General features: G+C 39.8%; 2 protein-coding genes across 6 annotated transcripts in view; one reads left to right on the top strand and one right to left on the bottom strand.

The window, feature by feature from the left end:
- TFDP1 (transcription factor Dp-1) overlaps positions 1–10,269 on the top strand; it is a 50,514-nt gene extending 40,245 nt beyond the window's left edge. For all 5 annotated transcript variants that reach the window (XM_086770081.1, XM_086770110.1, XM_086770071.1 and 2 more), the window contains exons 8-12: positions 1,873–1,941; positions 3,269–3,420; positions 4,184–4,350; positions 4,952–5,033; positions 8,928–10,269. In XM_086770081.1, the coding sequence (XP_086626207.1) occupies positions 1,873–1,941; positions 3,269–3,420; positions 4,184–4,350; positions 4,952–5,033; positions 8,928–9,075 (618 nt within the window). In that variant the 3' untranslated portion in view covers positions 9,076–10,269. The remainder of the gene's footprint in view (positions 1–1,872; positions 1,942–3,268; positions 3,421–4,183; positions 4,351–4,951; positions 5,034–8,927) is intronic.
- Positions 10,270–19,856: 9,587 nt separating this feature from the next.
- Positions 19,857–26,762, bottom strand: ATP4B (ATPase H+/K+ transporting subunit beta). Its single transcript, XM_010129865.2, has 7 exons — positions 26,651–26,762; positions 25,303–25,431; positions 23,989–24,102; positions 22,999–23,198; positions 21,359–21,415; positions 20,700–20,792; positions 19,857–20,540 (listed from the first exon to the last, which is right to left on the bottom strand). Exons 1-7 carry the CDS (start codon positions 26,760–26,762, stop codon positions 20,379–20,381), a joined length of 867 nt encoding a protein of 288 aa, XP_010128167.1. The 3' UTR covers positions 19,857–20,378.
- Between the last annotated feature and the right edge of the window lie 648 nt (positions 26,763–27,410).

The raw sequence follows: 27,410 nt of genomic DNA, 5'->3' as shown, positions 1-27,410 counted from the left end.
TCCTTCCTATTCATGGTTTTATAGATATCTCCCATGTTCTCCCTTGTTATTTCATTGTCCTTTCTGTAGAGTCCTCTTTAACTCATTCTTCTCTTGTATGGAACCTGTTCTGTACCATTGTTTGTCCTGATTGCTCTTTTGTATGGTCTTTTTGAAATACGAACACTAGACCTACAGAATTCAAGATATAAACATTCTGGGTTCATACAGTGATACAGTGATAATTTCTGTTTGGTTCTCTGTTGCCTAATAATTCAACTTTTTGTCTGCTGTGGTTTAATGAGTTGATGTTTTCCTAAGTACTGTAATTTCAAATCTTGACTGCTGTGTCATCTTATTTCTAAAATTTGCATGAATGGGATTATGTTTTTTTCACATGTGCCACATTATATTTACCAAACTTCATTTTGGTTTTGACTCAATGCTACAAGACACTTTGAGCGTGCTTTGTGACAAGCTTTCTTTGTACTATGCCAGATAGCCCAGCACTGTCAGCAGATTCTGTCACCTTGCTGTTCATCCCCTTATTCTGATCCTCTGTAATTTGAATAACAGTCTGTAAATTAAGTCCTTGTAGGAATCTGCTAGTGAACTTCCTCCACTGGGAAAGCAGTTTATTTCATAGAATCGTAGAATCTTTAAGATTGGAAAAGACCTCCAAGATCATCAAGTCTAACCATCAACCTAACACCACCGTGTCCACTAAACCATGTCCTGAAGTGCCATGTCTACACGGTCTTTGAACACCTCCAGGGATGGTGACTCCACCACTTCTTTTGGCAATGTGTTCCAGTGCCTGATCACTCTTTCAGTAAAGAAATTTTTCCCAATATCCAATCTAAACCTCCCCTGCCATAATTTGAGGCCATTTCCTCTCTTCCTATAACTAACTACTTAGGAGAGAGACCAACACCCACCTCCCTACAGCCTCCTTTCAAGTAGTTGTAGAGAGCAAGGAGGTCTCCCCTCAGCCTTCTCTCCTCTAGACTAAACAATCCCAGTTCCCTCAGCTGCTCCTCATAAGATTTGTTCTCCAGGTCCTTCACCAGCTTTGTTGCCCTTCTCTGGACGCACTCCAGCAACTCAAAGTTCTTCTTGTACTGAGGGGCCCAAAACTGCACACAGTATTCAAGGTGCGGCCTCACCAGTGCCGAGTACAGGGGCACAATCCCTGCTCCTGCTGGCCACACTGTTGCTGGGCCAGGATGCTGTTGGCCTCCTTGGCCACCTGGACACACTGCTGGCTCACGTTCAGCCAGCTGTGAACCAGCACCCCCAGGTCCCTTTCTGCCAGGCAGCTTTCCAGCCACTCTTCCCCAACCCTGTAGCGTTGCATGGGGTTGAGACCAAGGTGCAGGACCTGGCACTTGGCCTTGTTACCATTTCCTACCGTTTTATCTCCTATCTTTCATGTTATTATTGAGTATGTTTTTAATAATGTAGGGATTTAATGTTTGGTTCCACAGCAGCTTAATTTCCGTAAACATCTTTGATGGATCTTCTCCAGTACCTCCATTATCAGTAGACTGCAGCAAGTGGATCATTCTGGTCTACATACTCTTTGCATCCTTGAGAGAATTTCGATAATTCTTTGAGGCATAACTTCTGTTTGCAAATATGTTTTTACCCTCTCCCCAGTATATTGTACTTTACTTCCCAGTGTTCTAATTCTGCTCTGTGTTCCGGTTTCGATCAGTACTACTGATGCGAGTCTTGATAGTTAGATCTCTAAATTATCTGCAGAACATTAATGATTGACACAATATGTTCTAGCTCCAGTTCTCTGGTATTTAAATAGTTTTAGGGGGAGAAAATGTTGATATAAAGTGATATTTTAAACCAGCAAACTGACCAATCTTTTTTCTATCTTAGGTGGAGAAACAGAGAAGACTTGAAAGAATAAAGCAAAAACAGTCTCAACTGCAAGAACTCATTCTACAGGTACAGTCAAGGTACTCTTGTCTATAGGGCAAGGTAACTTACATCTATATTCCTCTTGTTTTATCCCAGAAAGGGATGGGAAACTTGTAAGAGGACTAGAGGTGAATTTCAGGATAAGACGTATGCAGTTTTAATTTAGCACTGTAGTTTAGGTGGGACCATGCTATTAGCCATTGCTACTGGGGAAGCCAGCAACCTTCCGTGAGTTATGATGAATTCTTTTGCAGTTTCAAGTATGTTTAAGCAGGATTTATGTTGACAGGAGCTGTAATTCATACTGTACCCTCTGAATTTTCCAGTTCATTTCTTGTATCTAGAACGTTTTTCTGTGTTAGAGTCCATAGATAAAATTCTGTGACTGTAGAGGTCGTCTCTCATAATGCTCTATGCCTTGCCTTTCTTGGATGTTGCTAGCCCTGCTGTGTCAGTGGCTTAACCACTGTGAAACAGTTGCTGAACTCCTTCCCGGATTTCCCCTAATATACTGTGGGAAGCAGTAGTCTAGCCTCTAAGTCACTATGCCGCTGGTTCTCTGGGATGTATCCCTTAGTAGTTGCATTACCTATGCAGTGGGAATGAGAATGTCAGGGAGGGCATGCAGAAAAAAAGTACAGACAGCTGTGGGACAACAATCTCAACAGCTGTCTTGATTTTTATCAGCCTATCAGCTTTGGATTTTATTTTTATTTCTGTTTATGTCATTTGATTCCATGATTGGAAAAATACTTTTGCTTAGTTTAGTGCCTTACTATAAGATTTATGACTTGAATTTTAATAGTAACTGGAGGTTTTAGTTCTTAGAATTGCTAATCTTTAAAATACAAACATCATTCTGAAAAGCAGTTTTTGTAAGATAGGAGAGTGAAGTCACTGGTCTTGGAGTAATTCAGAAAGCTAATGTCAGACATTAAAATCCCAAACATTAACTGTTTTTTGCATGTAAAAAATACAGTATTAATCATTGAGCTGTTCTTGTGGAGTGCAGTAGCTAGCAGGGTATAGTAAACAGACTGGAAGCAGGATGCTGTATGAAAATTCCTTTTTCCAGTCATTGTTATCTTTTCATTCTGTCAAGGATCTGTCCTGATGTAGTTACTAGAGCGTGCATTTTTTTTTTCTCAGTTAAGTTTTACTGTGTTGTATTTTCAATACTATCATTTGTGTCTCTTCTTGCATCTTAACATGCAGGAATATGGAGAGCACTCTCTGTCCTTTTCTGCTTTTACTTGCTGCAACCATTGCCTGTATTCTTTATCTGAGGGATTTTTTCATTAAGAGGATCTTGAAGGTATAATTCATACTTTCATATCACTGTTGCTTTTTCTAGCAAATTGCCTTCAAGAACCTTGTTCAGCGAAACCGTCAAGCAGAACAACAGGCAAATCGACCACCACCTTCCAATTCTGTCATCCATTTGCCATTTATCATTGTGAACACCAGCAAGAAGACAGTGATTGACTGCAGTATTTCAAATGACAAGTGAGTTAACAAAGTTTTCTGTCTGGCTTTTGGTATAACTGAGTTTTATGTCCATGCTAAAGTGTTCATCTAGATTTGTTAAAAATGAAATACAAATGAATTTATTTGTGCCTTTCGTAGATTGAGAATATGCATTTCAGAATGGTAAAATTTACTCATGTTGAATAGAAACAGTTTTACAGAGCTTTTTAATAAACAAAGTAATTGTGTTCAAATTTAGTGACTTTTTTAAGACTTACTATCTGGAAGCAAAGCTAGGTAGCTCTGCTGAAGTTTTATATTGTACTACCAAGTAGTGTTTTCCTTTGACTTTAACATGATGAAATAACAGCCGACAGAATTGAAAATGGATTTTGCTTTCAAAATTGCCGTTCTCTACTTCTGGTTCAAAAAACTCGATTTTTTTTTCTATACACTAAAAAATGCTGAATGTAGCAGTGGTTTCTACTTGCACTATTAGCTTACTAGAAAAGCTTAAAAACATTTTAAAAATTACTCAGTAGGCAAAGGAATGGGATTAAAAACTATGAAATGTACAAAATGTTTAATTAAAATTCTGTATCTGTTAAACTTGTTAATGATTTACATAGTGTGTATAATTGCAGTTTTAGTCACTTGCTATCAAATATATAAATTTTTAAAAATTTGATTGCTTAATATATGTCAGTAACACTATGTGTTAAGCTTTTGAAATACTGCAGTTCCTGAAACTAGAAAGGTAGTTAAAGTAACTGAAGCTAATTGAGACATTTTTCCTCTCCAGGTTTGAATATCTATTTAATTTTGACAATACTTTTGAAATTCATGATGATATAGAAGTACTAAAACGAATGGGAATGGCTTGTGGGCTAGAATCTGGAAGCTGTTCAGCAGAGGACCTAAAAATTGCAAGGAGTTTGGTTCCAAAAGCTCTGGAACCATATGTGACAGGTTAGTTACTCCAAGAAGATTTGTTTTCCTCCTTAGTACAGGACTCAAGGAAAAAACATCAAAATATCTAAGACCAGTGAATTTCCACTGGTTTGTGGTGAAGATTTCTAGCAGGTTCTCAAATATATATGCTTTTTAGTGTAACTTAGGGAACAAATAACATAGAGATTCATAAAGAATGGGCTGTTGCTCTTCCCAGAACCTTGTTTTGCATTGTAGAACACAAGTAGATCTTTGCAGTATGTAGTTTTTTTAAGAGGACAGTATTTTAGTTGATTCACCTGCAGAGACAAAAGGTAGTGAGTGGCCATGGTCACAACTTCATTTTATATTGTTTTATCATTTTCATTGTGTAAGAACACTGAAGACATCTGACTTGCTCACTTCAAAATAAAATGGTTTTTAATGTGTTTTGAAATGTTGCTGTTGCACTAGCTTCTTGTTTTTTAATTATGCTATTTTGCACATAGTATGTCAATATGTTTCATTATTTTGGTTGCAAGACTGCTTTTCTGGACCTTGAAAAAAGATTAAGCATTTCCGCCTAATTAGATGAGCATGTTTTGAAGTATTATTGAGATATGTATTGTTCGTTTTACAGAAATGGCTCAGGGATCAATCAGCAGTGTATATGTCACATCTTCATCAGGTTCTGCATCAAATGGCACAAGATTTTCAGCCAGGTAAGATAAAATTACTAAGCAGTTTTTAAAATCTATGATCATCAAAGAAACTTAACCAAAGATTAAATACTTCATGAAACAAGTTCTGTTCTGGTTAAAGGTGGTGTGGGTACGTGTTTTAAGTTTGTTCTCAGGCATCGCTTTTACTTGGGTAGTGGTGGTTCTTGCTAGTGCTGTTAAAGAAATATTTTCCTGTATAGTGGAAAAGAAATTGATTAGACTGGTATTCAGCTTGAATGTATTCTTTTTGTTTAGTTTTGAGTTTGGGACAAGAAAACAGATACTTCCCTAAAGATAAAATTTGAGCAAGAGTCGCCCTTGGGTCATTAGTATCTAACTTTAAAAAAAGATATTGTTCTTTGGGTTGTAAACAGCATCAGAAGCAGGTAGAGTGATAAACCGTAATTTTTATTTAACTTTATGTGGACAAATGTGACTTCTGAACTTAACTATTATTATGTCTTGCTATATAAGACACTTTTCCTTACGTAGTCACTACTCGCTAGCTTTTTGCTGTTGCATTAATAAAAAAGAGCTCTGTGAGCTCTACTGAGTTGTAAAATGGGTCAGATAGCATTGAAATGTTCAATGTTGTTAACAGATATTCAAATGGAGCAAGCTGATTAGCTGAACAAATTATCTGCAAAAGTGTTCATTTTCTGCCAGTTGTTTCTGTTGTGTCCAGAAATACAGCTTTATCTGAAAAGTCGGTTAAATTTCTGTTGTACATGTCACACAACTAATCCAATCTGAGTGATTTTAAAATCACAGAATGAATTGCGTTGGAAGGGATGTTCAAAGATCGTCTAGTCCATGCCCCCGCCATGGACATGGACATCTTTCACTAGATCAGGTTGCTCAAAGTCCCATCCAACCTGACCTTGAACACTTCTGGTGATGGGGCATCCACAGCTTCACTGGGCAACCTGTTCCAGTGTATCACCACCCTTACTGTAAACAGCTTCTTCCTTATATCCAGTCTAAACCTACTCTCTTTTTATTTAAAACTGTTGCCCCTTGTCCTGTCACTGCAGGCCCTGGTAAAACTCCCTTTAAGTACTGAAACACTGTAGTAAGGTTTCCCCAGAGCCTTCTCTACTCCAGGCTGAACAATCCCAACTCTTTTCAGTTTTTCCTCATAAGAGAAGTGTTGCAGCCTTCTCATCCTTTTCATGGCCCCTTTCTGGATGCTCTAGTAGGTCCATGTCTGTCTTGTACTGAGGACCCCAGAGCTGAATGCAGTACTGCAGGTGGGGTGTCATGAGAGTGGAGTAGAGCGGGGAGAATCACCTCCTTTCTCATCCTGCCAGTCACGTTTCTTTTTATGGAGCCCAGACCCAGGATACAGTTGGCTTTCTGCGCTGCGAGCACACGTTGACTCATGTCCAGTTTTTCATCTGCCAATATTCCCAAGTCCTTCTCCACAGGGCTGCTCTCAATCCCTTCATCCCCCAGTCTGTACTGATACTGGGGGCTGCCCTGACTCAGGTGCACAGCCTTGCAATTGTTCTTGTTGAACTTCATGAGGTTTGCATGGACTCACTCCACAAGTCTGTCCAGATCCCTCTGGATGACATCCTGTCCCTCAGGTGTGTCAGCTGCACCACTCAGCTTGGTGTCTGTCATCCACAGACTTACTGAGGGTGCACTCAATGCCACTGAAGATATTAAATAGTATTGGTCCCAGTATGGACCCTTGGGGGACACTGTTCATTACTGGTTTCCATTTGGACATTGAGCTGTTAACTGTAACTCTTTGGTCATGGCCATCCAGCCAATTTCTTATCCATCAAATAGTCCATACATCAAACCTGTATTTCTCCAATTTAGAGGTAAGAATGTTGTGGGAGACTGTATCAAAGGCCTTCCAGAAGCCCAGGTAGATTATATCTGTAGCTCTTCCCTTGTTCATTGATGCATTCACTCCATCATAGAAGGCCACTAAGTTGGTCAGGCACAGTTGCCCTTGGTTACGCCATGTTGACTGTCCTTAATCACCTCCCTGTATTCCATATGCTTCAATATAATTTCCAGGAGGATCTCTCCATCTGAGGTCAAGCTGGAAAGGAGCAAGCAAGTCTGAGGTTACTTTGGCTCTTTCTGCAACAGTGTCTGTTCTGTGTCAGAATCACTGGCAGGCTCTGCCTTGTAAATTATTTGGGAAATTGCTATACCATTGAAATTCTTATGGAGGTCCTAATTTTTAAGTCATTGCTTAAGCCATTTGTGTTTACAGGCAAAAATCCTGTACTGACGGGATTTATTTACGCAAGGAAATACAGCTTTATTCTTGTTCTCTGAAGGTGGTCTTCTGGCAGCTTTTTCTCACCCATCTGCCTTCTGTCAGAGTTGGAAGGAGGTCCTTCTGAATATGTATTATCTGGTTTACTTTAAAAGGCTAATGCAATTACATTTTTAAAGTATTTGTTTGGTTTTTTTTAAAAAAAAACAACAAACCCTTTTTGTAGATGATAGACTTACTTGACTGCAAAGAAAAAAAAAAGGGGAATCAGTTAAGCTCAGGGACATGTGGGACTAGCAATGGTGAGGAGCATGGCTTATGCTCCAGCCCATTCCTGCTGCCCAAAAATGTGTGGAGATTTCTGCTTGCTTTGTGCTAGGGAACTGAAGCTTGAGTGAGAATAGTGCCCAGATATCTTCAGAGAAGCAGAACTTACATGCTACATAGACTCTCCTTTTTTCAGTAAAGTTCCTTCTGTGATAATGAGCGTGGTATTACTGCAGTAGAGCCCATATATTTTTAAGACTTTGAAATTTGAATAGGCCACTACTAGCTGGAGGCCAGTAGAAAACCAGGGGCTGACTGTGGTTTGTTAACTTAGAGAGAAGCATAAGAACTCTTATCACTTCCTGTTTCTTTCCATTTTTTAATGATGAATGTCTTTCAAGTTGGAGATACTATTTCTGTGATTTTTACTAAAACATTTTGTCAAGAATTTGTGACCCAAGTTTAACCGTTTATCAAACTATTGAGAAAGTAAATAATAAAAAAGATTGGCAAAACAGCAAGTAATGATGGAGGCAGGAAAGTTCCAGCTTTATCAAAATAAAATATTTCCAGATACAGTGAATTCATCTAGGAACAAGACATTTCAGACCACATCTACAATGCATGTGTGGATTTTGGTGGAAAAAAAAAATGTAATTCTTACATTCAAGTAAGAAGGTGGATATTCTCTAAATCTACTTGCTGATCCAGAAGGTGGATTTTCAGTGTAGGGATACTCACAGAGGGGAAAAACATGAGAAGCCAAAGAGGATGGGGCTTTGAGGGTATTGTTGGGGGAGAGAGAGGAGGGGTGTTTGGTTGGTTTTGTTTTGGTTTTTTTTAACTGAAAAAGTAAAGCATAATGAGAAAAAAAACAATTTGAAGTTAAAAATACAGCACAGGTAGCAATGATAGTTTGACATGTAATAACAAGTAGTTGAGGGGAAGCTATTAATTACTTGATTTTCCAAGTCTTAAAAACAAGATTAGTGCTTCTGAAAGATATGATTCACTTGTGATGCCAGTGTCCAGTGCTACATAAAAATGTTAAAGGGCTTAGATAAGCCTGTGTAGTTTTAACACAAAATATTCTTTAGAAGAAACCTGTAAAGCATACTTTTAAGGCACCTGTGAAAGGATTTCATCTTTATGTTAAACCTAAAGGAAGAAACATAGTAAGGCATTTTAAAATTGCTTCAACTATTTCTGCTTTTGAGAAGCCACTTAGTCATAAATTAAAGACAGTTTATGAAGTAGCAGTGGCAGATTCACTAAAGGAATGGAACAGATACACGATTACATTTAAGAGCAAAGTAAACTCGGAAAAATCATTGAGCTATGCCAACTGGCCTCTTTTTTTTTTTTTTTTTTTTTTTTTTCTCCAGTGACTTTTCCAATGGTGGAGATGGGATGTTGGCTACAAGTTCCAATGGCTCTCAGTACAGCGGCTCCAGAGTTGAAACACCAGTTTCTTATGTTGGGGATGACGATGACGACGATGATGATTTTAATGAAAATGATGATGACGACTGATGCCCTTTGCTTGTAGACTATTTTTTTGTTAAAATTCAGCAAGCTTCAGGAATAAATTGTTCTAGGGAGAAGTGTCTCAAATTACTTTGCCCCGTCCCTCAAGGAGAATATTGGTAAGCAGTTCTGAGTTTAGAAATTGCACCTCTGATAAGCAAACAAGGGTTGTTTTATGTAGGATATTTTTAAATGTGGTGTGGATGTGTGTTTTTGATACCAGTGTGTTAATGCAGAGCCTTTATTTACTCTTGTTTTAGGGGTTTTTGGTTTGTTGGTTGTTTTTTGTTTGGGTTTTTTTTTTTTTTTTACTTGAAGGAAAAATGGATTTTGCCCCAAATGTTCTTGCGAAGTTTGCTAAAGAAAATGTAGACACATCATTGAGAAATAAAATGCTATCCTTCTGTGGAAAATGAATACACTGAATGGCAATTTATTTGGAGTGTATTTTGATTATGCCACTTTTTGAGGGATAGTGAGCTGATATAGTGTTTTTTTGTTAATCACGCAGTGTCCAAAGAACCAAACAAGAAAGATACGTCCTACTTTTTTACATGTTAAATTCCAGAAATGTTGTTGTGATCTTATTTTCCCTTAAATTATATCTAACATTATGATTCCATCAAGTTGATATACTTTTCACTGTATGTTGGGACATATGAATTACAAAGTTTTTGGCAAATGTTTACTGCCAGTTGGTGCAGCTATATAAAATGTCTTGAAGGTTTGGAATGATTTATTGCTTATGGTAAAATTTGCCTGATTTCTTACAGGCAGACTTTGGAAACTTTTTATTATATAGTTGTTTACATACTTATAAGTCTATCATATAAAGACATGTACTGAAACAAATGTTTGTATTTGTTTCATAAGCATCTTCCTGTAATCTATTATAAAGTTGAAATTAAATATAGAGAATGTTTTAAGTTTTTTAACTCAAAATTTGTCAATCATTTTTAATAGTTCATTTTTATAAAAGGAATTTCAGGGCAGGTGGTAGTCTTTTTAAATTTATTCACAAACAATTAACTGCACAAATACTGTCAGCTGCCTATTCTAAGACAGTAGTCTTTTTATTGAAACACAAATAAACTTTTCTGTAATATTTTATGGAATATAAAGAGACTATAATTGTTTGACTTGTTTAACCTTGGCACTGTTAGTTTTTATTAATAAAACGCGCATGGGCATTTTTAACAAGCTCTGTGGTTTTTCTAATTTTAGGGTTATTTTAGGAGATTTCACTTCTCGTCACAAGAGCTACGATTAACTGCCTCAGGATACTGCATCTGCACTACAGAGGGCTTAGATTTTTTGCTTTGATTTAGTAATTTGTCCTTACAGCTCTTGATAACTTACGATGCAAAAAGCAATATTGTACCTTGTAGTCATTATTCTTTCACATCTCCTGTTGCTCCTCAGAGTGTCAAGCCAATTGTATGACTCCAGTCTAGCTTCTCTGTTTAAAATCCCACGCTTACTGTCCTAACTTTTCATCCCCTGTTCCTCAATCCTAGCTTTCCGTCATACATTGCCATGTCCTCAGAACAGATCTTCATCTACTTTCTGTATACTTCCACCTTAACCCTTTTTGTTAGGTCACATCCTCTGCTCTCACCTGAAAGCACAGGCTATACAGAGCTGACTCAGTCACTCTGCAGGCTGCTGTCAGAGTCAGGATTTGTTGCTTCCACAAGCTACAGAGAGTCACTGCAAAGACAGCTTGAAGTCTAGTAACTGCTCGCTCTGTGGTAAGGGCTCCTGCTCCTGGATGCGCTTAAACCCTGTGGTAAATGTGAAGTCTGTTACGTGTTTTTTCTCTGAGGGATTGTGCCTTGACAAATCTTCTGTGGTAAGGGGATGTGGGTGCTTACTACAGAGCAGTTGATATGCAGTGAATGTTTTCTAATTGTATCAAACCTTTCTGTAATATGAGTGAACCAAGCAAATGACTTAATTTTATGGGCCTGGGAAAAGCATGGGGCAGGGGGGGCTAATTGAATGCTCTGCTTCTCACTGTAGATGTCATTCTTTGCAGTGCTGATGCTAGAAGCAAGGTTCCTGTGGTGGTTGAGTCAGCTGATTCAAATTATCTTTCTGTTGAATGGCAATTGTATCTGCAGAGCCCAACAGTAGTTATCAAGGAACTTTTGACAGTCCAAAGTGGTTGTCCCAGTTTTCCCCTTACGTTCTAAATCTCCAGTGTATGATTCAAGATTTGCCTACAAAGAGTGAGTACAGGGATGTTAGGTAAGGAAGGCTGAAAGCATCTGACAGTTTCCTTTCAGTTCTTATCAGTGGAATAGACCTCAGATGAGACAACGTCAAGGTGGGAGTGAAAGTGTGGTGAACCATATGTTTCAAAAGATGTTGCTTTGCTTGCTTTTGGTTGCTGATGAATTTCTGAAATGGAGTTTGAGAGTTTAAGCAAGCAACACTGGAGTGGTTTGGGGGAATTAATCTGTATTAGCTTTGTTTCAGGAGAGCTTTCTAGAAAAGGCAACAACTGGTAACAAGAGAAAGTCTGTTGCCTTTTTAGATCACTTGCTAGATTTCAGGCAGTTACCTGGTCATAGTTTTTAGGTGAAGGAGGATTAAAAAAAAAAAAGAGAGAAAAGAGGCCAATGGTGAGGGAAGAGGTAGAAATGAGGAAACGAGACTTGAAGAAGTAGGAGGAGGGGAGAACCAGAAAAGAAAGAACAGAATGAAACTTAGGGTCTTTAGAGAGGGGCATAAAAAGAGAAGAAGCTGTAAGCTGGGAAGAAGGAATGAAAAAACAAGAGAAAACTAGTCAGACTACAAAAAAAGACTAGTAGAAGAAACTTAATAAAAAAAGGAAAGGCAGAGAAATGCATAGAAGAGATTTAACAATTTCAGGCCTGGCATGAAAGGATCTGGAAAATGGGAGATAACTTTAAACTATATAGTTCTGATCTCTGAAAAGGCTGTTACCATACATACAGACAGACAGAAATGGAAGATCAAAAGCAGGAACAGAATGTAAGAGAAAACAATGGGACAGAAAATTGTTGAGGAAGTCTGTGAAAGTAGAAAATACTGTAAGGAGATAGAAACTAGAATTAAGAAATTCTTAAGAAAGATTAAAAGATGATTAAGGTAATGAGAATGGTAATAAGGGCTTAGTTTGGGGAAAAACGTTACAGGGAAGGGATGTTCTGTTACTGCTTTAATTTGTCAGCACTTTTTTTTTGGTCTGAAAAAGAGGAAAAGTTGCAAAGTGCGTGTATACCTATCTCTAAATGGTCCTGCAGATAAATCGTGGGAACAGTGTGCATCTTTTACTGTTTTTCTAAAGTGATACTGAGCTTTGAAAGACTGTCTCTGAGACTGAGAATTAGATGCTTCTTTAATAAGAAAAAGGTGAAAGGAAAAAAAAAAAAGCATTGATGTGGAACGATTTTCAGAGAGTATGTATGTTGTTTTTCCTAGGTAGTCCGTTGCTTCCTGTAGGGATTCCCTTTGTCTTGTCTGCTTATAGGAAGAGTAGTAGGCTATTTGTCTTGACTGCTACATTGAGTTAGCAACTTTCAGCCCTTCTCAGATATATATGCTTCCAGAAAGAAGAATATCACGCACACTTTATTATTAAAGCCTTGCTTTTCCTTACTTGTCATTCATTTATCAAAAAGCAAAGACAAGCCAATGAGAACGGTAACTTTTAATTTCATTTTCTAAATTTGGCATTTAAGGTTTTTCTTGGTCTCTGGTTCCTGCCTGACCTTCCAGGGATTCTGGAAGGTTATCAAGATGCTCAGGGGGTGGAGCAGTTCCTATATGAGGAGAGGCTGAGAGAGAGGAGCTTGTTCAGCCTGAAGAAGAGGTGGCTTCAAGGGACCTAATAGCAGTCTTCCAGTACTGCAAGAAGGCTTATTGCAAAGATGGAGTCAGTCCACAGTGGTTTGTGGTGAGAGGATGAGAGACAACACACACACAAGCTGAAGCAAGTGTGTTTTCAACTGTGTTTAAGGAAAAACCTAGGATGGTTAAGCTGTGGAACAGGTTGCCCAGAGATGTTGTGCTGACTCCATCCTTAGGATTTTCAAGCCCAGACAGGATAAGAGTTCTGAGCAGTGTAGTCTGACCTCAATGGCTGGCTGTACTTTGAGCAGGAATAGGGCTAGAGATGACCTGAGGTGCCTTCCAGCCTGAAGAACTATATGGATTGCATAGGAGAGAGGAAAAGAAAACAAAAAATACCATGTATCAGTATGATGAACAGACTAGTAAGTGGGTCTTGTGGGTATGCTTGCCTGTGTACCAAAAGACTTGGCAGAAAAAGAATGGAAGCTTAGCTCGTCTTCAGAAGCCGTCAAAAATTACCAGACTCCTATGATGGAAGAGGTAGTTAGATAAGTGGGTAGCAGTGAAGACTGTCTTCCTTTAGGATGAGATTTCTAAGAAGCAGAAATACAGGTGATGCTGGGAGCGGAATGAAGAAGGGCAACAAACCGACATGCACAGATGTTTCATACTTAGAAGATTTGGTTACACAGGTAATTCTCATCTGGCATGATGATGGTTGTCACCTAGCTGCGTTTGCCTCTCACAGTTGGAGAGCTGCTGTCCCCAGAGAGACATTCAAAGTACATCAGCACTAACAAGTGGAACATTAACCAGAGCAAATCATGATTATCGATTCACAGCTTTGCTGCAATAAATACAGAATATCCTGATGTGACAGAGAATAAAGAAGAGTGGTCTCAGTTGAAAAATCACAGTGTGGTATCTTTAGAAGTGCTTTTCTTTGTTTCTTTTATCTTTTAACATTTCGTTGTGTACACATCATGGTACTTCGCTGTAAATACTGCAGTGATACCAGCCCTAATCTATCAGAAGGGCTGGTCAGAGCAGACTGGAAAGTTTCTACATTGTAGCACATAAAAAGAAGGGAAGTTGCAGACTTCCTGCGAGGTTCATGTTCTTTTCTCGTGTAAACTTGAGAGAATTCATTAAAGCAGAACGTTAGCACATACTTGAAGCTTGACTCTCTTAAAACAGGCAACCCTGGTGCTTTGTGCTAGGTAAAGAGTGGATCTCTGGATTTCTGATGCTGATTTTTTATGAACCTTGAAATAATGAGTAAATTCTTACAGACTAAAGTAATGCTAGAGAGCCAGTTTTCAAAGTCCTGTCCTAATGTGGTCTAGACAGCCTGTGATCAGCCCTGAACCTCATGTTAGAAAAACTGTTGAAGGAAACAGCTAAAAGAAAATTAAAAACCTGGAAGGCTAGTTATTAATGACATAGTACAGGATAGGTCCTATCAAGGGCGTATGGGAGGAAACTACAACTTTTTAGCTGATTAAGAAAACGATGGATGTATTTCAACCTCTTTAAGCTTTTTCTGTTTCATTGCATTCTAATTTTTAGTGTGTATCTTACAGTATCATCAAATTGTATGTTAAAGGGCTATGAATGTTTACAGCTGAATCAAAAATAGTTTTTTGGCATTATCACTGACTGAACAGCTGCATCAAGTAAGATTGTACTTCTGTTTGACATTTTTTTCCAATAACCGAGAAGAAAATAAAATATAAAATAATTGTAAGTGGTACTGGTTAGAAAAGAAGTAAACAATGAAAAGGACAGATTAATGTGGATTGCTTGGCAAGCAGGGCACATACAAAAAATGTTATGGTTAAACTACACATTTTGAACAAAGAATTCAAGCTACACTTATAGGAGGTGCTGAAAATGCGGGATCCTAAAAATGATCTAGTGGACAAGTACTGCATGCAGGTCTCTTACACAGTGTTTTACGGACCTAGCTTATCTGATTTTGGCTGTATAGATACAACTAATTGTGGACTGGAAAGTGATTTTACATCTGAATACATACAGTGAGACCAATAATTTGCAGGTACGTGTTTGTTAGCATCGTCATTTAAAAATGGTACTGAAAAATTGGGAAAGACTCAGAAAAAAAGCCTTTCCCCGAGTTACTCAATACTTAACATCTTTTAGTAAGATATTTGAGGAACTCTGTTTTGGCTTATAAGAAAGAAACATGATGAAGTACTGCATTTGTGTCAAGTCACACGAAAAGATAGCATTTTTAAAGGCCTATCAGTATAGGAGAGAAAAGTGACATGAGATTTAAGGACTGTAACTTGAAATCAGAGTAGTTAAAATTAATTATAGAATCATAGAATAGTCTGGGTTGGAAGGGACCTTCAAAGGCCATCTAGTCCAACCCCCCTGCAAGGAGCAGGGACATTTCCGACTGAATCAGGTTGCTCAGAGCCCCGTCCAACCTGGCCTTGAATGTTTCCAGGGACAGGGCATCCACCACTTCTCTGGGCAACCTGTTCCAGTGTTCCACCACCCTCATCATAAAAATTTTTTTCCTAACACCAAGTCTGAATCTACATCCTTCTATTTTAAAACCATTACCCCTCGTCCTGTCATAACAGGCCCTCCTAAAGAGTTTCTCCCCGTCTTTCCTGTAGGCCCCCTTTAGGTACTGGAAGGCCGCTATAAGGTCTCCCCAGAGCCTTCTCTTCTCCAGGCTGAACAGCCCCAACTCGCTCAGCCTGTCCTCATAGGAGAGGTGCTCCAGCCCTCTTAGCATTTTCGTGGCCCTCTGGACCTTCTCCAACAGGTCCATGTTCTTCTTATGTTGGGAGCTCCAAAACTGGAAGCAGTACTCCAGGTGGGACCTCATAAGAGCAGAGTAGAGGGGGAGGATCACCTCTCTAGATGTGTTGGCCACGCTCCTCTTGATGCAGCCCACGATGCGGTTGGCTTTCTGGGCTGCAAGGGCGCATTGTCAGCTCGTGTTGAGCTTCTCACCTACTAGCACACCTAAGTCAGGGCTGGTCTCAATCTGTTCTCAGCCCAGCCTGTATTTGTGCTTGGGATTAACGACCCATGTGCAGCGCTTTGCACTTGGCCTGGTTGAACTTCGTGAGGTTCTCACAGGCCCACCTCTCCAGCTTGTCAAGGTCCCTCTGGATGGCATCCCTTCCCTCCAGCATGTCGACCATACCACACAGCGTGGTGTCATCAGTGAACTTGCTGAGGGTGCACTCTATCACACTGTCCATGTTGCCGACAAAGATGTTGAACAGGGCCGGGCTCAATACCAACCCCCAAGGAACACCAGTCTCCACCTGGACATTGAGCCATTGACCACAACTCTCTGAGTGCGGGCATCCAGCCAATTCCTCGTCTGCGGTGTGGTCTGTCCATCAAATCCACGTCTCCAGTTTAGAGATGCGTAGTTGATAAAGATGGTGATAAATCCCTGGAACATACTTTGATTGAAATGGTAGAATTCTTACATTGGTAACAGTAGGACTACACATAAATATACACATTAATGATGAAGCAGGTTATCCCAGTGTCTCTACGGAATTCACCTCTTTCTCGTTTTGGAGCAAGTGCGAGAGATGTAATGGGAGCTTAAAAAGGGAATTCTCATCCCAGTTTCTACTTTTACCTTAATGAAAAATGCCCTACATCCGTTGTTATCACCCTGGTATCAAGCAAAAGAAATTGAAAGGGAAGAAACGTGAAAAGTCTTTGTCCCCAGTGAGAGAGTTTTTCAAATTAAATTGAGGAAAAGGACACCTGTTCTTTCATGCACATTTTTATTTTATGTTAAACGAGATAATCTTGTTTGAGCTTGAACTTTTGTATCTGAAAAAAATTAAGCTTGTGAAGGGAGTGTATGTGCAAAGCATAAAGTATTGTCTGCAAGCATTATTGATGCAGCTTTTATTCTCCATCCAGTTACAGAAAGTAGCACATGGCTAGACAGCTTTATTTGCCGCAGGATCAATCACTGCCTGAGTTTCATTAGAGGTAAGAGATTAAAACCAGTTATGTGAAATGATGAGAGGAATTCCCAAGTGCAATAGCAATGACATCATGTGAGACCATTAAGCAAAGACTTAATTCTTAATATATAGCACTTAACAATTTTGAAAGGTAGAGGGCAAATGTTTTGAACTTGCTGTAGTCTCATAGTCATAACACAAAAAATCCTTTAACCATCAAGGAGCTTGTACTCAGTGTTCTTCTGCACTCCTAATTTTTCTTCGTCCTTTTTAATAATAGACATTAGGACTTGACACATCAATTAGTGGCTTTACCAGGTGTATTAATATTTGTAAGAATAGATGGGGGTGTTGAGAGGAAGACCCATCTCAGAGCAACTGACATTTTTCTGTCCTCTGCACTGATCTTCAAGGGTTTTATTTAACACCTTTAAGAGATAAGTCTGGAAATTAAAATTTATTGGATATAAAGGATCATGGAGTCAATGGTACTAGTTTCATGGCATGTTGCTATCTTCCCTGCGCCTCTTCTCCCAGGGAACCTCTCTGTTGCACAGTTGGTTCGAAAACGGGCAGACAGTCTGGCACTGGCGACCACCCAGTCATCTCCTCTGGTAGCGCCTGCCTGCCCCCTCCACTGCTCCAGGGACACAGGCTGGCTGCCTTTTCTGTCAGGTGTCCTAGCTGATCAATATCTCATTAAACTCAGGAATTTGATTTTACTTATATTTAGTCCTTAAATGTGCTGCTTCAGTTTCCTAACCAAAAACCTGTGTAGCCTGGCACAGGTTTTTCCCCATTTATGTTTGCTCTAATCAAATATCTCAAATGTTGCGATTGAATTTGTGTATATCATATATGTGTTCTTGCATGTGTATGTGTATCTCTCTTTCTCTCAGAATTGGAGGTTTTCAATGAGAGTGTTTAAAAGACTGATAAATGTGGCCAGTTTTAAACTTGAACACAAAACTACTGAATTCATTAACAACACAGTTTGTGCTAATGGTTGGTTCTTGCATGTTACTAGTCATTATTGCTTCATATATAAAACTGTTGTAACGCCTGTAACACTAAATCAGCTGTGACTGTACAATAGTGCGGAGCTCCTGGCACTGATGGCGGAGGTCCTCATTAGTCTCCAAGGTGAAGATGATCAGGCTGGAGAGCTCTTCCACCAGAGGAGGTGTCTGTCTTCATTTCTCCTCTGTCATTTTTTATGTTTTCTGTGTCTTGTCCCCCTCGCCTAAAAGATTTCAGCTGCTCCTTAGCTTGGCTTCCCTTTTGCTAATCACCCCTCTCATGCCTTGGGCAGAATACCCTGCCAGTTTTCTTTCCCATGTGCTTATTTTGGTCTTTATATCTTGTACCTTCTGTTGCTTGGGTATCTCCAAAGTGCAACTGGTTGAGCCCGTCGTTGCTGCTTTGATGGTTGCATTGCTCACTACAAGAAATGCTTGCACGTGGTGTTGGGCTGTGCCATCACAGTATTACAAAATACTTGCATGCTGGTCCTGCTATTTAAGTGTAATTATATTTGGGTTCCTGGCAAGCTAACATTAATTACACCAAGATTGGTACACTTAGAGCTTTCACAGGGCTTTTCTACTTTGGCTACACTAGCCACAAACTTTGCTCTCTATTGTTATTATTTGTCATTGCAGTAAAGAAAGAAAATTATCTCAGATGGATAACAGTTAAAGAAAAATCTAAATTCAAGGTGACCATCTTTGTATGTTAAGGACCAGATCCAGTGAACCTGCGTACCCTTTTTTTGACCTCAGGATGCATCATCCTTTGGTTGACTCAGGGACACTTCAGTCTTTCATTTCAATGTATTTTTCTCATCAAAGGTCTTTCTGTAAAGTCAGTGTAGGCTGTGATTCTGAAGCTGTGGCTATGCAGATACCCAGGCCGGGGGAAGTTTCAGCATCTTCCTGTGTTGTGCTGTAGTGCTAACGAAAATGTGAGCTTGTAATGGTGCATCGCCTGATTCAAACATGCAAATTGTAGGTGCTAAGTCAAATACAGTCAAGCAGAGAATCTGCTTGTGTTAGAGACATCAAGTTCTCTGTTTTCTTGGCAATATTCAAATATTCTGTTTATAGACAACCTTGAATTACTTTTGAGCATTAATTAACTATCTTGCTATCAAAAATACATTATTATTTCATTGTTTTGTGTATTCTTTTGGAAAGATGCCCAGGGGAGACCTGTGTTCCAACAAGGATATAAAATTGATTTTCATTCAGTCTCTTAGAAGACAGGCCAAGGTCTCACTGTAAAAATTGAAATAGGAGAAGCCAGGGGGAAAAAGAAAAGTTGTTATATGAGGATGATTGTTCTCACTGTTTCTAAAATGCAGATTGACCAGTTTTTCTGAGAAAGGCTCAAAGCTTTGAAGGGGAAATACTCCCCTCTAGCTGTATTCTTTCTGCAGGCTGGCTGAGTGTCACTGTGGTAAAGGAGATTGACCTGTTACATCTTCCCACTTCCTAAAATGTCCTGGCAGCAAAGGTGTGAAATGATTTTTTTTCTCTTGAATATCTTTTTTTTTCTGTGCAATATTTATTCTCTGGCTGAAGCATCCTGGATTTCATCTAACACAAACATATGATACAGACAGAGCAATCCTGTGTATTTGTATCATATGTGGTAGAGTCAGACTTAGCAAATTTTAGATTCACTTAACAATTTAGTGTTACTTCAGCATCTTTCAGATTATTCCAAGTAACCCAAAACTCGTCTTTGCAATACAGGACTATTCTATGGGGAAAAGACCCAAAAAATTCTAATAGTTAAATGAACACGGTTCTGGATGTAACTGGCTGTTACAGTCTCACTGGTAATTTTTATTAAGTTATACACATACAGAAGTTTAAGAGGTCCATAAAACCTGCAAGGTAAAGAACAGATTTCAAGTTCACTTCTTTTGCAGTCATTGAGCTGAAAACTAAAAAAGTCTGACTTGGCTTACTAGTACAAAAACCCAACACACTGGGATACAGATAATTTTAATATACTTTTTTAACTTCCGCATTCTATACAAGAGAGATTGAGGATTATATTACTTGCTAGTATTTCAAAGTATTGGCTTATTTTCCTAGCTATCTAATTATTTCTCAGTATCCAAGATTTAATATCATACATTAATTATTATGGTTTGGGAAGTGACTGAAAAAGATATTTTGATCCTATCCTTATTTTCTTTGAAGGCACAGCTGCGCAGTTTAGAGGAAATTTGTTTTGTACAAATACTTGCATGAAGGCAGCAACATACCGTAGCCTTGGAATAGTAAGCTATGTACATTGAGATAATCCCTCTCTCCTCCACACACTGAGAGTGGTCTCTTGATTTTTAGCTCTATAGGTCATCTTACAGTAGAAAATGTCTCTTGCACTGTAATTTGCATAAATTTATACAGAAATCATAGAAAATAAATACAGATGAATGTGATAATGGGTAAGTCACTCTTCACACGTGTATTTCAGAAGTGTCTCTGTTGCTGCTCAGTCTTCTATTTTCAATTTAAATCCCACTTTTCCTTCATACGGATCGTGAACATTATCAAAGGTAATTCCAGCTCCAATGATTTTGCACACTATTTTAAGTTCTACATTCCTCGTAATGTTGAGAAATTTCACGGCTACCAAAGGATTGCTGTAGCTAGGCTAGGAGGAAAGGAAAAAAAGGACTTTAGTTTTATGCTACCAATTTAAAAATAATAGCTTTCTCTCCAGTTCTCGTAAAATGGCAGAGATGCTCCATACATTTGATCTTATAGGAAGATAAAGAAGAAAAGTGATAACTGAAATAACATGAGCACCCACCTGTGCCTTTTTTCCGTAGTAGGGGAAGTAGTGCAGGTTGAAGGTACCGTTCACCGGGTAGTAGTCCACCTCCAGCGAGCGAGACTCATCATCCTGTTTGCAAAGCAAGAAAGCAGCTCCGTTGGCTGGGCAAGCCTAAGCCAGCCCTGGGCAAGTGTTCTACTGCTGCTAAAAGCTACACAACATACATTAAAACTTAAGCAGCCTGTTTAGCGCCGGTCTTATTTTTCTTTTTCAAATGGAAGTGGAAATGTCCTGCTGTTACCATTGCCAAGAAAAACAGGCAAGTGTTCTTTTATAGTGGTTATGAATGCAGTGAATGGGGACCTGCTGAAACGTGCAGAGAGCCTGGAGGAGCTGCTCTGAGGTGTGAACTTCGCTAGTGGGAGCTGAAAGTAAACGGCAAATGTTCTCTGCAGCACGGAAAAAAAAAGAAAATTTCCAGGTGATTTAAAGTAAAGCAAACAATTTTTTTTGTTTGTTTTTTAGGATGTCTGCTGGTGCAAGAAATGGCGCAGAACTGAGAATATTCCCAGTGCTTGGCTAGAATGATCTGATTTCCAGGGCTGCAGGGTAATATTTCTGATCACAACTGCACTTCACTTGCTATCAGAGCTGCAGTGCTCGAAATTCTTGAGCCTCAGACCTCATACACTTACCGCATAAGTGCAGTCCACTCTTGGTGCAGTGCCGTTGCCAGGGAAAAATTTGATGATCTGAAATAGAAAATGCAGCTGGTCATCTTGGAAATTGTTTTGAGATAAAAACGAGCAAACAATTAACTGAGCTTCAGATGCTGCTTCACGCGTTTCTGCATAAGGCAAACAGATCACCTCATCTCGAGTACCTGGGTGAAAAAACCACGTTGTGGCTGGATATTTAAGAAGCAGGGCTCTGTGCTGCCTGGGATGGGCACTGCAGGCAGGCTCTTTTCTGGCTGCACCTCCTGGCAAGTCCAGCTGATTTGCCTGCCCCTGCTGCCTGCTCTCAGCTGGGAGTCTCTCAAAGGAGCTAGTTGCGTGAAAATAAAGGAAAGCTGAATCCCTGTGCTTTTCATCATATGCCTTATTAGCAAATCTTGGCTTCGGCAGAAAATCTTGGACCTGTTTGGTCCTAAAAACCAGTGGGTTTGCACCCTGTAACAGCAAATGTGAAAGGAGGTAGAGCCCCCAGGGCACTACTGTGCCCCTTTCGCCTGCCAGAGCTGGCGTGCAGCCTTGCTGAAGGAGGCAAAGGCTTTTGGAGGAAAAACCTGTGTTTCACCTGCCAAAATTGGGGCCCAGCTCTCCTCTCACAGCTGGACCTTGCGCATATTCTTGAAAATACTTAATGCCCAAGTCCAGAGTGCAAGCCCAACTGAAAATGAAGTGATTTTGTCTATCAGGAGTTGGTGGAGAACACAAATTCTTCACTTTGTACTGAAATTGAACTAGAAGGCTCAGAATCTTAACTCAAAACAAAAATAAAATGCTTATGCCTTTGTCTATGTCCTGAGGAATTTAAAGGAGGCATGGAAGATTCCCTTTTTCCTCTCAAAAAAAAAAAAATGTTCATGGTTCTTACTGAAAAAAAAAAATTATCCAGGTTCTTTTGTTTTTAGAGGTTCTGCTAAAGATTTTCTTTGCAGCCTGGAGAAAGAAGGTGTGCAAGTACCACCTCTCTGAAATGGCTTCAGTTAATGTCACATCTTAATGGCTTTAAACTGGAAGAGGGTAGATTTAGATTAAATGTAAGGAATACATTTTTTTTACTGCAAGGGTGGTGAGGCACTGGAACAGGTTGCCCAGAGAGGTGGTTGATGCCCCATCCCTGGAAGTGTCCAAGGCCAAGCTGGATGGGGCTCTGAGCAACCTGGTCTAGTGGAAGGTGTCCCTGCCCATGATGGGGGCTTGGAAGTAGATGATCTTTAAGGTCCCTTCCAATCCAAACCATTCTGTGATTTTAATGCCTTAGCTGAAGGCACAGGATTGCGGTATTGCAGAATTAAACTGTTTTACGTACTAGCCCATTGGACGAGAGCGCCGTGGAGATGCTAACAAAACCAAAACTTTAGAGAGTTGGTTTACAGATCACTTTTCCCTACATTACTTTCCTAGGTGTGGTGACCAAATCTCACTCTCTCACTGGTAACTCCAGAGGTCTCTCAAGAAAAGCACTTGGATTTGTCTTCCCAGTACAAAGCAGAGATTAGAGCCCTGGCAGCAGATGATGTAGCAGCTCCCCAGCAGAGACTTGATCTATCAGGGATTTTTTTTTTTGGTGAATTCTTTCCTGCTCAGCACCTTGAGCTTGTACTTACCCTGTTCATTTTTATAATGAAACAAGGTTTTCCTTCTGGAAATCCAAAAGTAGGATCTGTGATGCCGGAGCAGTTTTGAAGCATATCTGAGGTAAATTTGCAGGATAGTTTTGTTTTATTGGGGCCATCAAAGGTGTCCTGGATGAAGTATGTGTCACTGGTGCAGTTGATGTTCAGATGCTGAGCAGCTGGCGTATATGCTAGATGTGTGAAGGAAGAAAGAAAAATTCTCCTCTGAAGTTTTTCATATATAAATTACACATCCTGATATCAGACTGGAGATTATATAATGGGAAACTGTGCTGCAAGTGAAGCTGAGATTAGATGGAATGAGGAAAGTTTAAATTGTTTGGGGTTTGATGGTTGGGTTTTTTTAAGAATACCCAGGCAAAGCAAAAAAAAAGGGATCAAATTGAGTTAAGGCTGGCATTTTTTTGTTGATAGCTCCATATAAATTCCATTTCAATACAATTTTTCTCAATATGTGTATGAGAAACATAGAAGCATGATATTAAGGCTCACAAGGAATATAAATATCTTTAAGATATGAACAGGCAAATGGAGCACCTAACCTACTTTGACTGTAGTCTCCGATGACACTGAACAGCAGCTTCAAAGACTTATTGTGGCACTTTGTAGTCATGGACAATATTAGATTAATTTCAATGAGCCAATTTTTTAAGACCTTTTTTTACCCTCTTCGTTCAAACTTTCTATTAGCCTATTTTATTAAGGCTATTCAGGATTTTAAAAAGTAAAAGCTCTGAAGCAGCAACTAAAAGCTCTGCTTTAATAAACACATTTACATATGTTTGATTTGTAGATTCGTGAGATGATTTGCTTGTCCCTTTCAGAAGATGCATTTTCCACTCAAAGTCTCTGATTTCAGGACAAATAGAAAAAGGAAACACTGACTTAAGGTTCTCAGACCCAATAAGGGAGATGTAACAGCGCGTTTCTTCATTATTATACAGGAAACTTCATTTTTACCGGTCAGAAAAGTCCGAAGAGTTGTCACTAAACCTTCCCAGGTTTTGTTGTCGGATACGTTGTAATAGATTTGTAGTCCTCTATCCCCATAAACGTCAGGTCGTAATGTTACACCTTCATGGGCAAAGAAAAGGGAAGGAAAAGCAGAGGAGAGGTGCCAGGCACAGATTTGTTTATTTAAATTGCTAATAGCAATTACGCTGCATCAAGACTTGTTATTGTGAATGTAGGAGATCCCCAGGCTTTGCCGGAGAGGATTTAACCATGTACAGGAACCATCTCAACTCTGAGTTGTTCAACCAAATACCTAAAGTCTCTGCTACTGCTAAACTCTTTTCTTTTATGTATATCCATGCTGTTATCAGAACAGCTTGCAAAATCATTCCAGCAATTGCACCGGATTTCCTCAGGACTTTTTAAAAATAACGGTTGTAATAGTCATGTCAGGTTAAAGAAACAGATCATACTGCAGGGCGAGAAACAACTCTTGAAAAAGCCACTCGATATTTTACAGAAATTATTTTGCCAGCAAGCAACAAGCTTACTGAATAGTGGGGAAGAAAACTTCAAAATTCAGCAACAGGCAGAAAGAATAATTTTTAGGGCTACATCTTTGGAAAAGTCATTTTTTCCTTCCCGTTGATTGTAAAAACAAGCCAGTGGGGGTGGAGGGGGTGAAGTTTTAGCAGTGTGCCCTGATGATCTCTCAGTGATACCATCTTGTCCCTTCTCAGTCTCACTTCATGTCCCACAAATCTTTATTTCTAATCCCATGACTCTTTGTCTTATTTTTACTTGCTTGGCTGCTGGCACAACATATCCCAGCAGGGAGAGATTCCTGCTCTCCCAGGGACTTTCCATGCTGCCGGCAAGCGTGGAAATATCCACCCAAGGCTGCTCTGCCCAGCACCCCTCCATCTTGCCAGGCACCCCAAAACTCTCTGGGGTGCCTGGGGGCCTGGAGCAGAAACCAGGGTTTTCGCAGGGGCTGACGCCTGCGCATGGAGAGAGGAAGTATATTTTGTATGGATAAATAAATAAATATATAAAAGTGAATAAATGAAATAAATATGCCATTTTTTAAAAAGCCTGAAAGTGTTTTCAGGTGGTTAAACTTTGCAAGGATCATTTGGGGAGAATCAATGGTCTGATTTATTCCACGTTTTTCTCCCCTCATACTTGGGCTCTGCCAATCCCTCTCAGCTCAGCCCAGCCCCATGCAGCCGCTGCGGGAACCTGAGGGGATTTAAGTGTCCCGTCCCCGTCATCCCCCCGCCACCCCCTGAGCAGCAGCCAGTGAGACCATGGCAGTACCTGGAGATTTCAACTGGTCTTGATAATCTGGCTCGTACGGATTCACAGTCCTCATTAAGGAATAAATGGAGAGTGCAAACAGCCCCGACATCACCACGTAGAAAGCCACATAGTACAGGCTGATCCACACTGTGGAAAAAAATGAAGGTAAAATCTCTTTTTTTTAGCAAGGCGATGCAGTGAGCCCTCCGTGGCTGGGACCGTCCTAACAGCAACGGCCATCTCCTTTCCACCCTTGGCCCCAGGGAGGTTTTCCCTGCAAAGTGAGTGGTGTTTTGGATATTCTTCTGTACACTCAAAAGAATATTCCTCTGTACACACAAAAGAATATTCTTCTAGAAAAATTTGGCTGTAAATTTTTCAGTTTTACATGGATTTTTGAAGTAGTTAGTGCTTAGCTCAAATTGCTTGAAGCTTAAAAGATTGTGTGGCTTCCTGAAATCACTTCACTTACTAAGACCATTTATCCGCTCGTTACACATGGGCTAAGTGACACAGCCGAGGTATTTTTTTGACAGAACCAAGTTGCTCCTTGTGTTATTTGGATGACAGATGTCAGCATTTCAGGTGTGTTGATTTTAGACTTGTATCACCTCACTGCCTTTTACATCTGAAATCACCTTCAGCAAAATGTGCCATCTCACTGTTTTATTCAGGTGTGATTTTCTGTAAAATCAGGGGTTTAAGAATGGCTAATAAGCTACACTCATGGGCTTCACGGCAGAAAAAAAGACTTTTGGAAACTTGCAGCTACTCTTAGGATCTGTGGGAAGAGCAGGGACCTTCCTGATGATGGTCAGGGCTGCCCTTCCCAGAACATAGATTGGAAAACACATCATCATAGACACAAATTTGCATCAGCACGCGGTGATAAGAGAGAAGATCTACTGGGCTGATAATAATTTAGAAAGGAATTTTGGAAAAGCAAAGCAAGTTTCCAGAGAATCAGAAAAAAAACCCCAAGCAATTAAGCAAAATTCTCTGCATACCACAGCGCCCTATAGCCAGCAATGTCAGGATCATACTGTAACCATCCCCCTTAGCTATTACTATGTTAGTTGTTAATGTGTTAAATTTTGTCTTTTCAAAGTATTTGGTAAAAAAAACACTTCAAAATCTTCTTATATTTGCAGGAACTACTTAGATCGATGTTTCCATCTAATTGACTCAACTTACAGGGCCACTCTAAAGGTGGCTCTGAAGCATGTATCAGAACTTATGTCTTCAGCAATTACAAGAGATCTACCGCCACGTTATGTCCCATTCATTAGGATGACCCCACACACACACCTCCAAAATTTTTAAGCATGTCAGAATGAAGAGAAGACTCTTGTGTATGAAAACCTACCCCAGTTAATTAAGGTCCTTCCCATAAAGAGCCTTGTTTCTGGATTCCAGACAAAACGACGGAAATTTTCCATCCGCTCGCTGCAGGTCTTTTTTTCATTTAAAGTTGCCATTTTCTCACAAAATTTCCGCAAAAGGTGTCCCTCAGAAACTAAGACGTTCAACCAGTACCCAAACAGTCACCCAAGAAAAACACTTTGGTTTTTATACCTTCTTCTCCGCTGAAGGTCACCGAGATTACTTCCTATACCAATGAAAGCCCCTGCTCACCATTATCAACCTTCAGCAGATACAATTCTTTATAAAGGGTGTTGATAATGCTGGTGTTGAGGCTGGCAAAGAAAAGTGAGTTCCTATCAAATGCCCTTCTCCTTTCTCTTGACTGCCTTAGCAGATTGGCGGAGTTACGCATTTTGCCGAGTGCCCGTAGGGCTTGCGACAGACTCGATGCGATAGCTGTTATCAGAGTAGATAAAGCGAAGGAGAACTTGTTTCTCTCTGTTTTTTCTTTTCTTCTGTGTTTCTTTTTTTGGTTCCAATTAACCTGCAAATGGTGGATATAATTCTCCCACTACAACCTGTAGCCATCTGTTGGGATATAGGGGATCACAGCAGGAGTGAGTCGGGGGAGAGCACCATTTCCCAGAGTATTTGCTATGTTGCGCAGCTGGGGTAATGGAGATCAATGTTTTCCTGGTTTCTGTGGGGACTGTTTTCAGGTGATCTCTGATTATGCTACCTAAGTTTTAGAGGGTATCCCC

This window comes from Chlamydotis macqueenii, chromosome 1 (assembly GCF_036417535.1).
Source record: "Chlamydotis macqueenii isolate bChlMac1 chromosome 1, bChlMac1.mat, whole genome shotgun sequence".
Lineage (NCBI taxonomy): Eukaryota > Metazoa > Chordata > Aves > Otidiformes > Otididae > Chlamydotis > Chlamydotis macqueenii.
The sequence above is the reverse complement of the archived record's forward strand: the minus strand, read 5'-3'. Positions and strand labels throughout refer to the sequence as shown.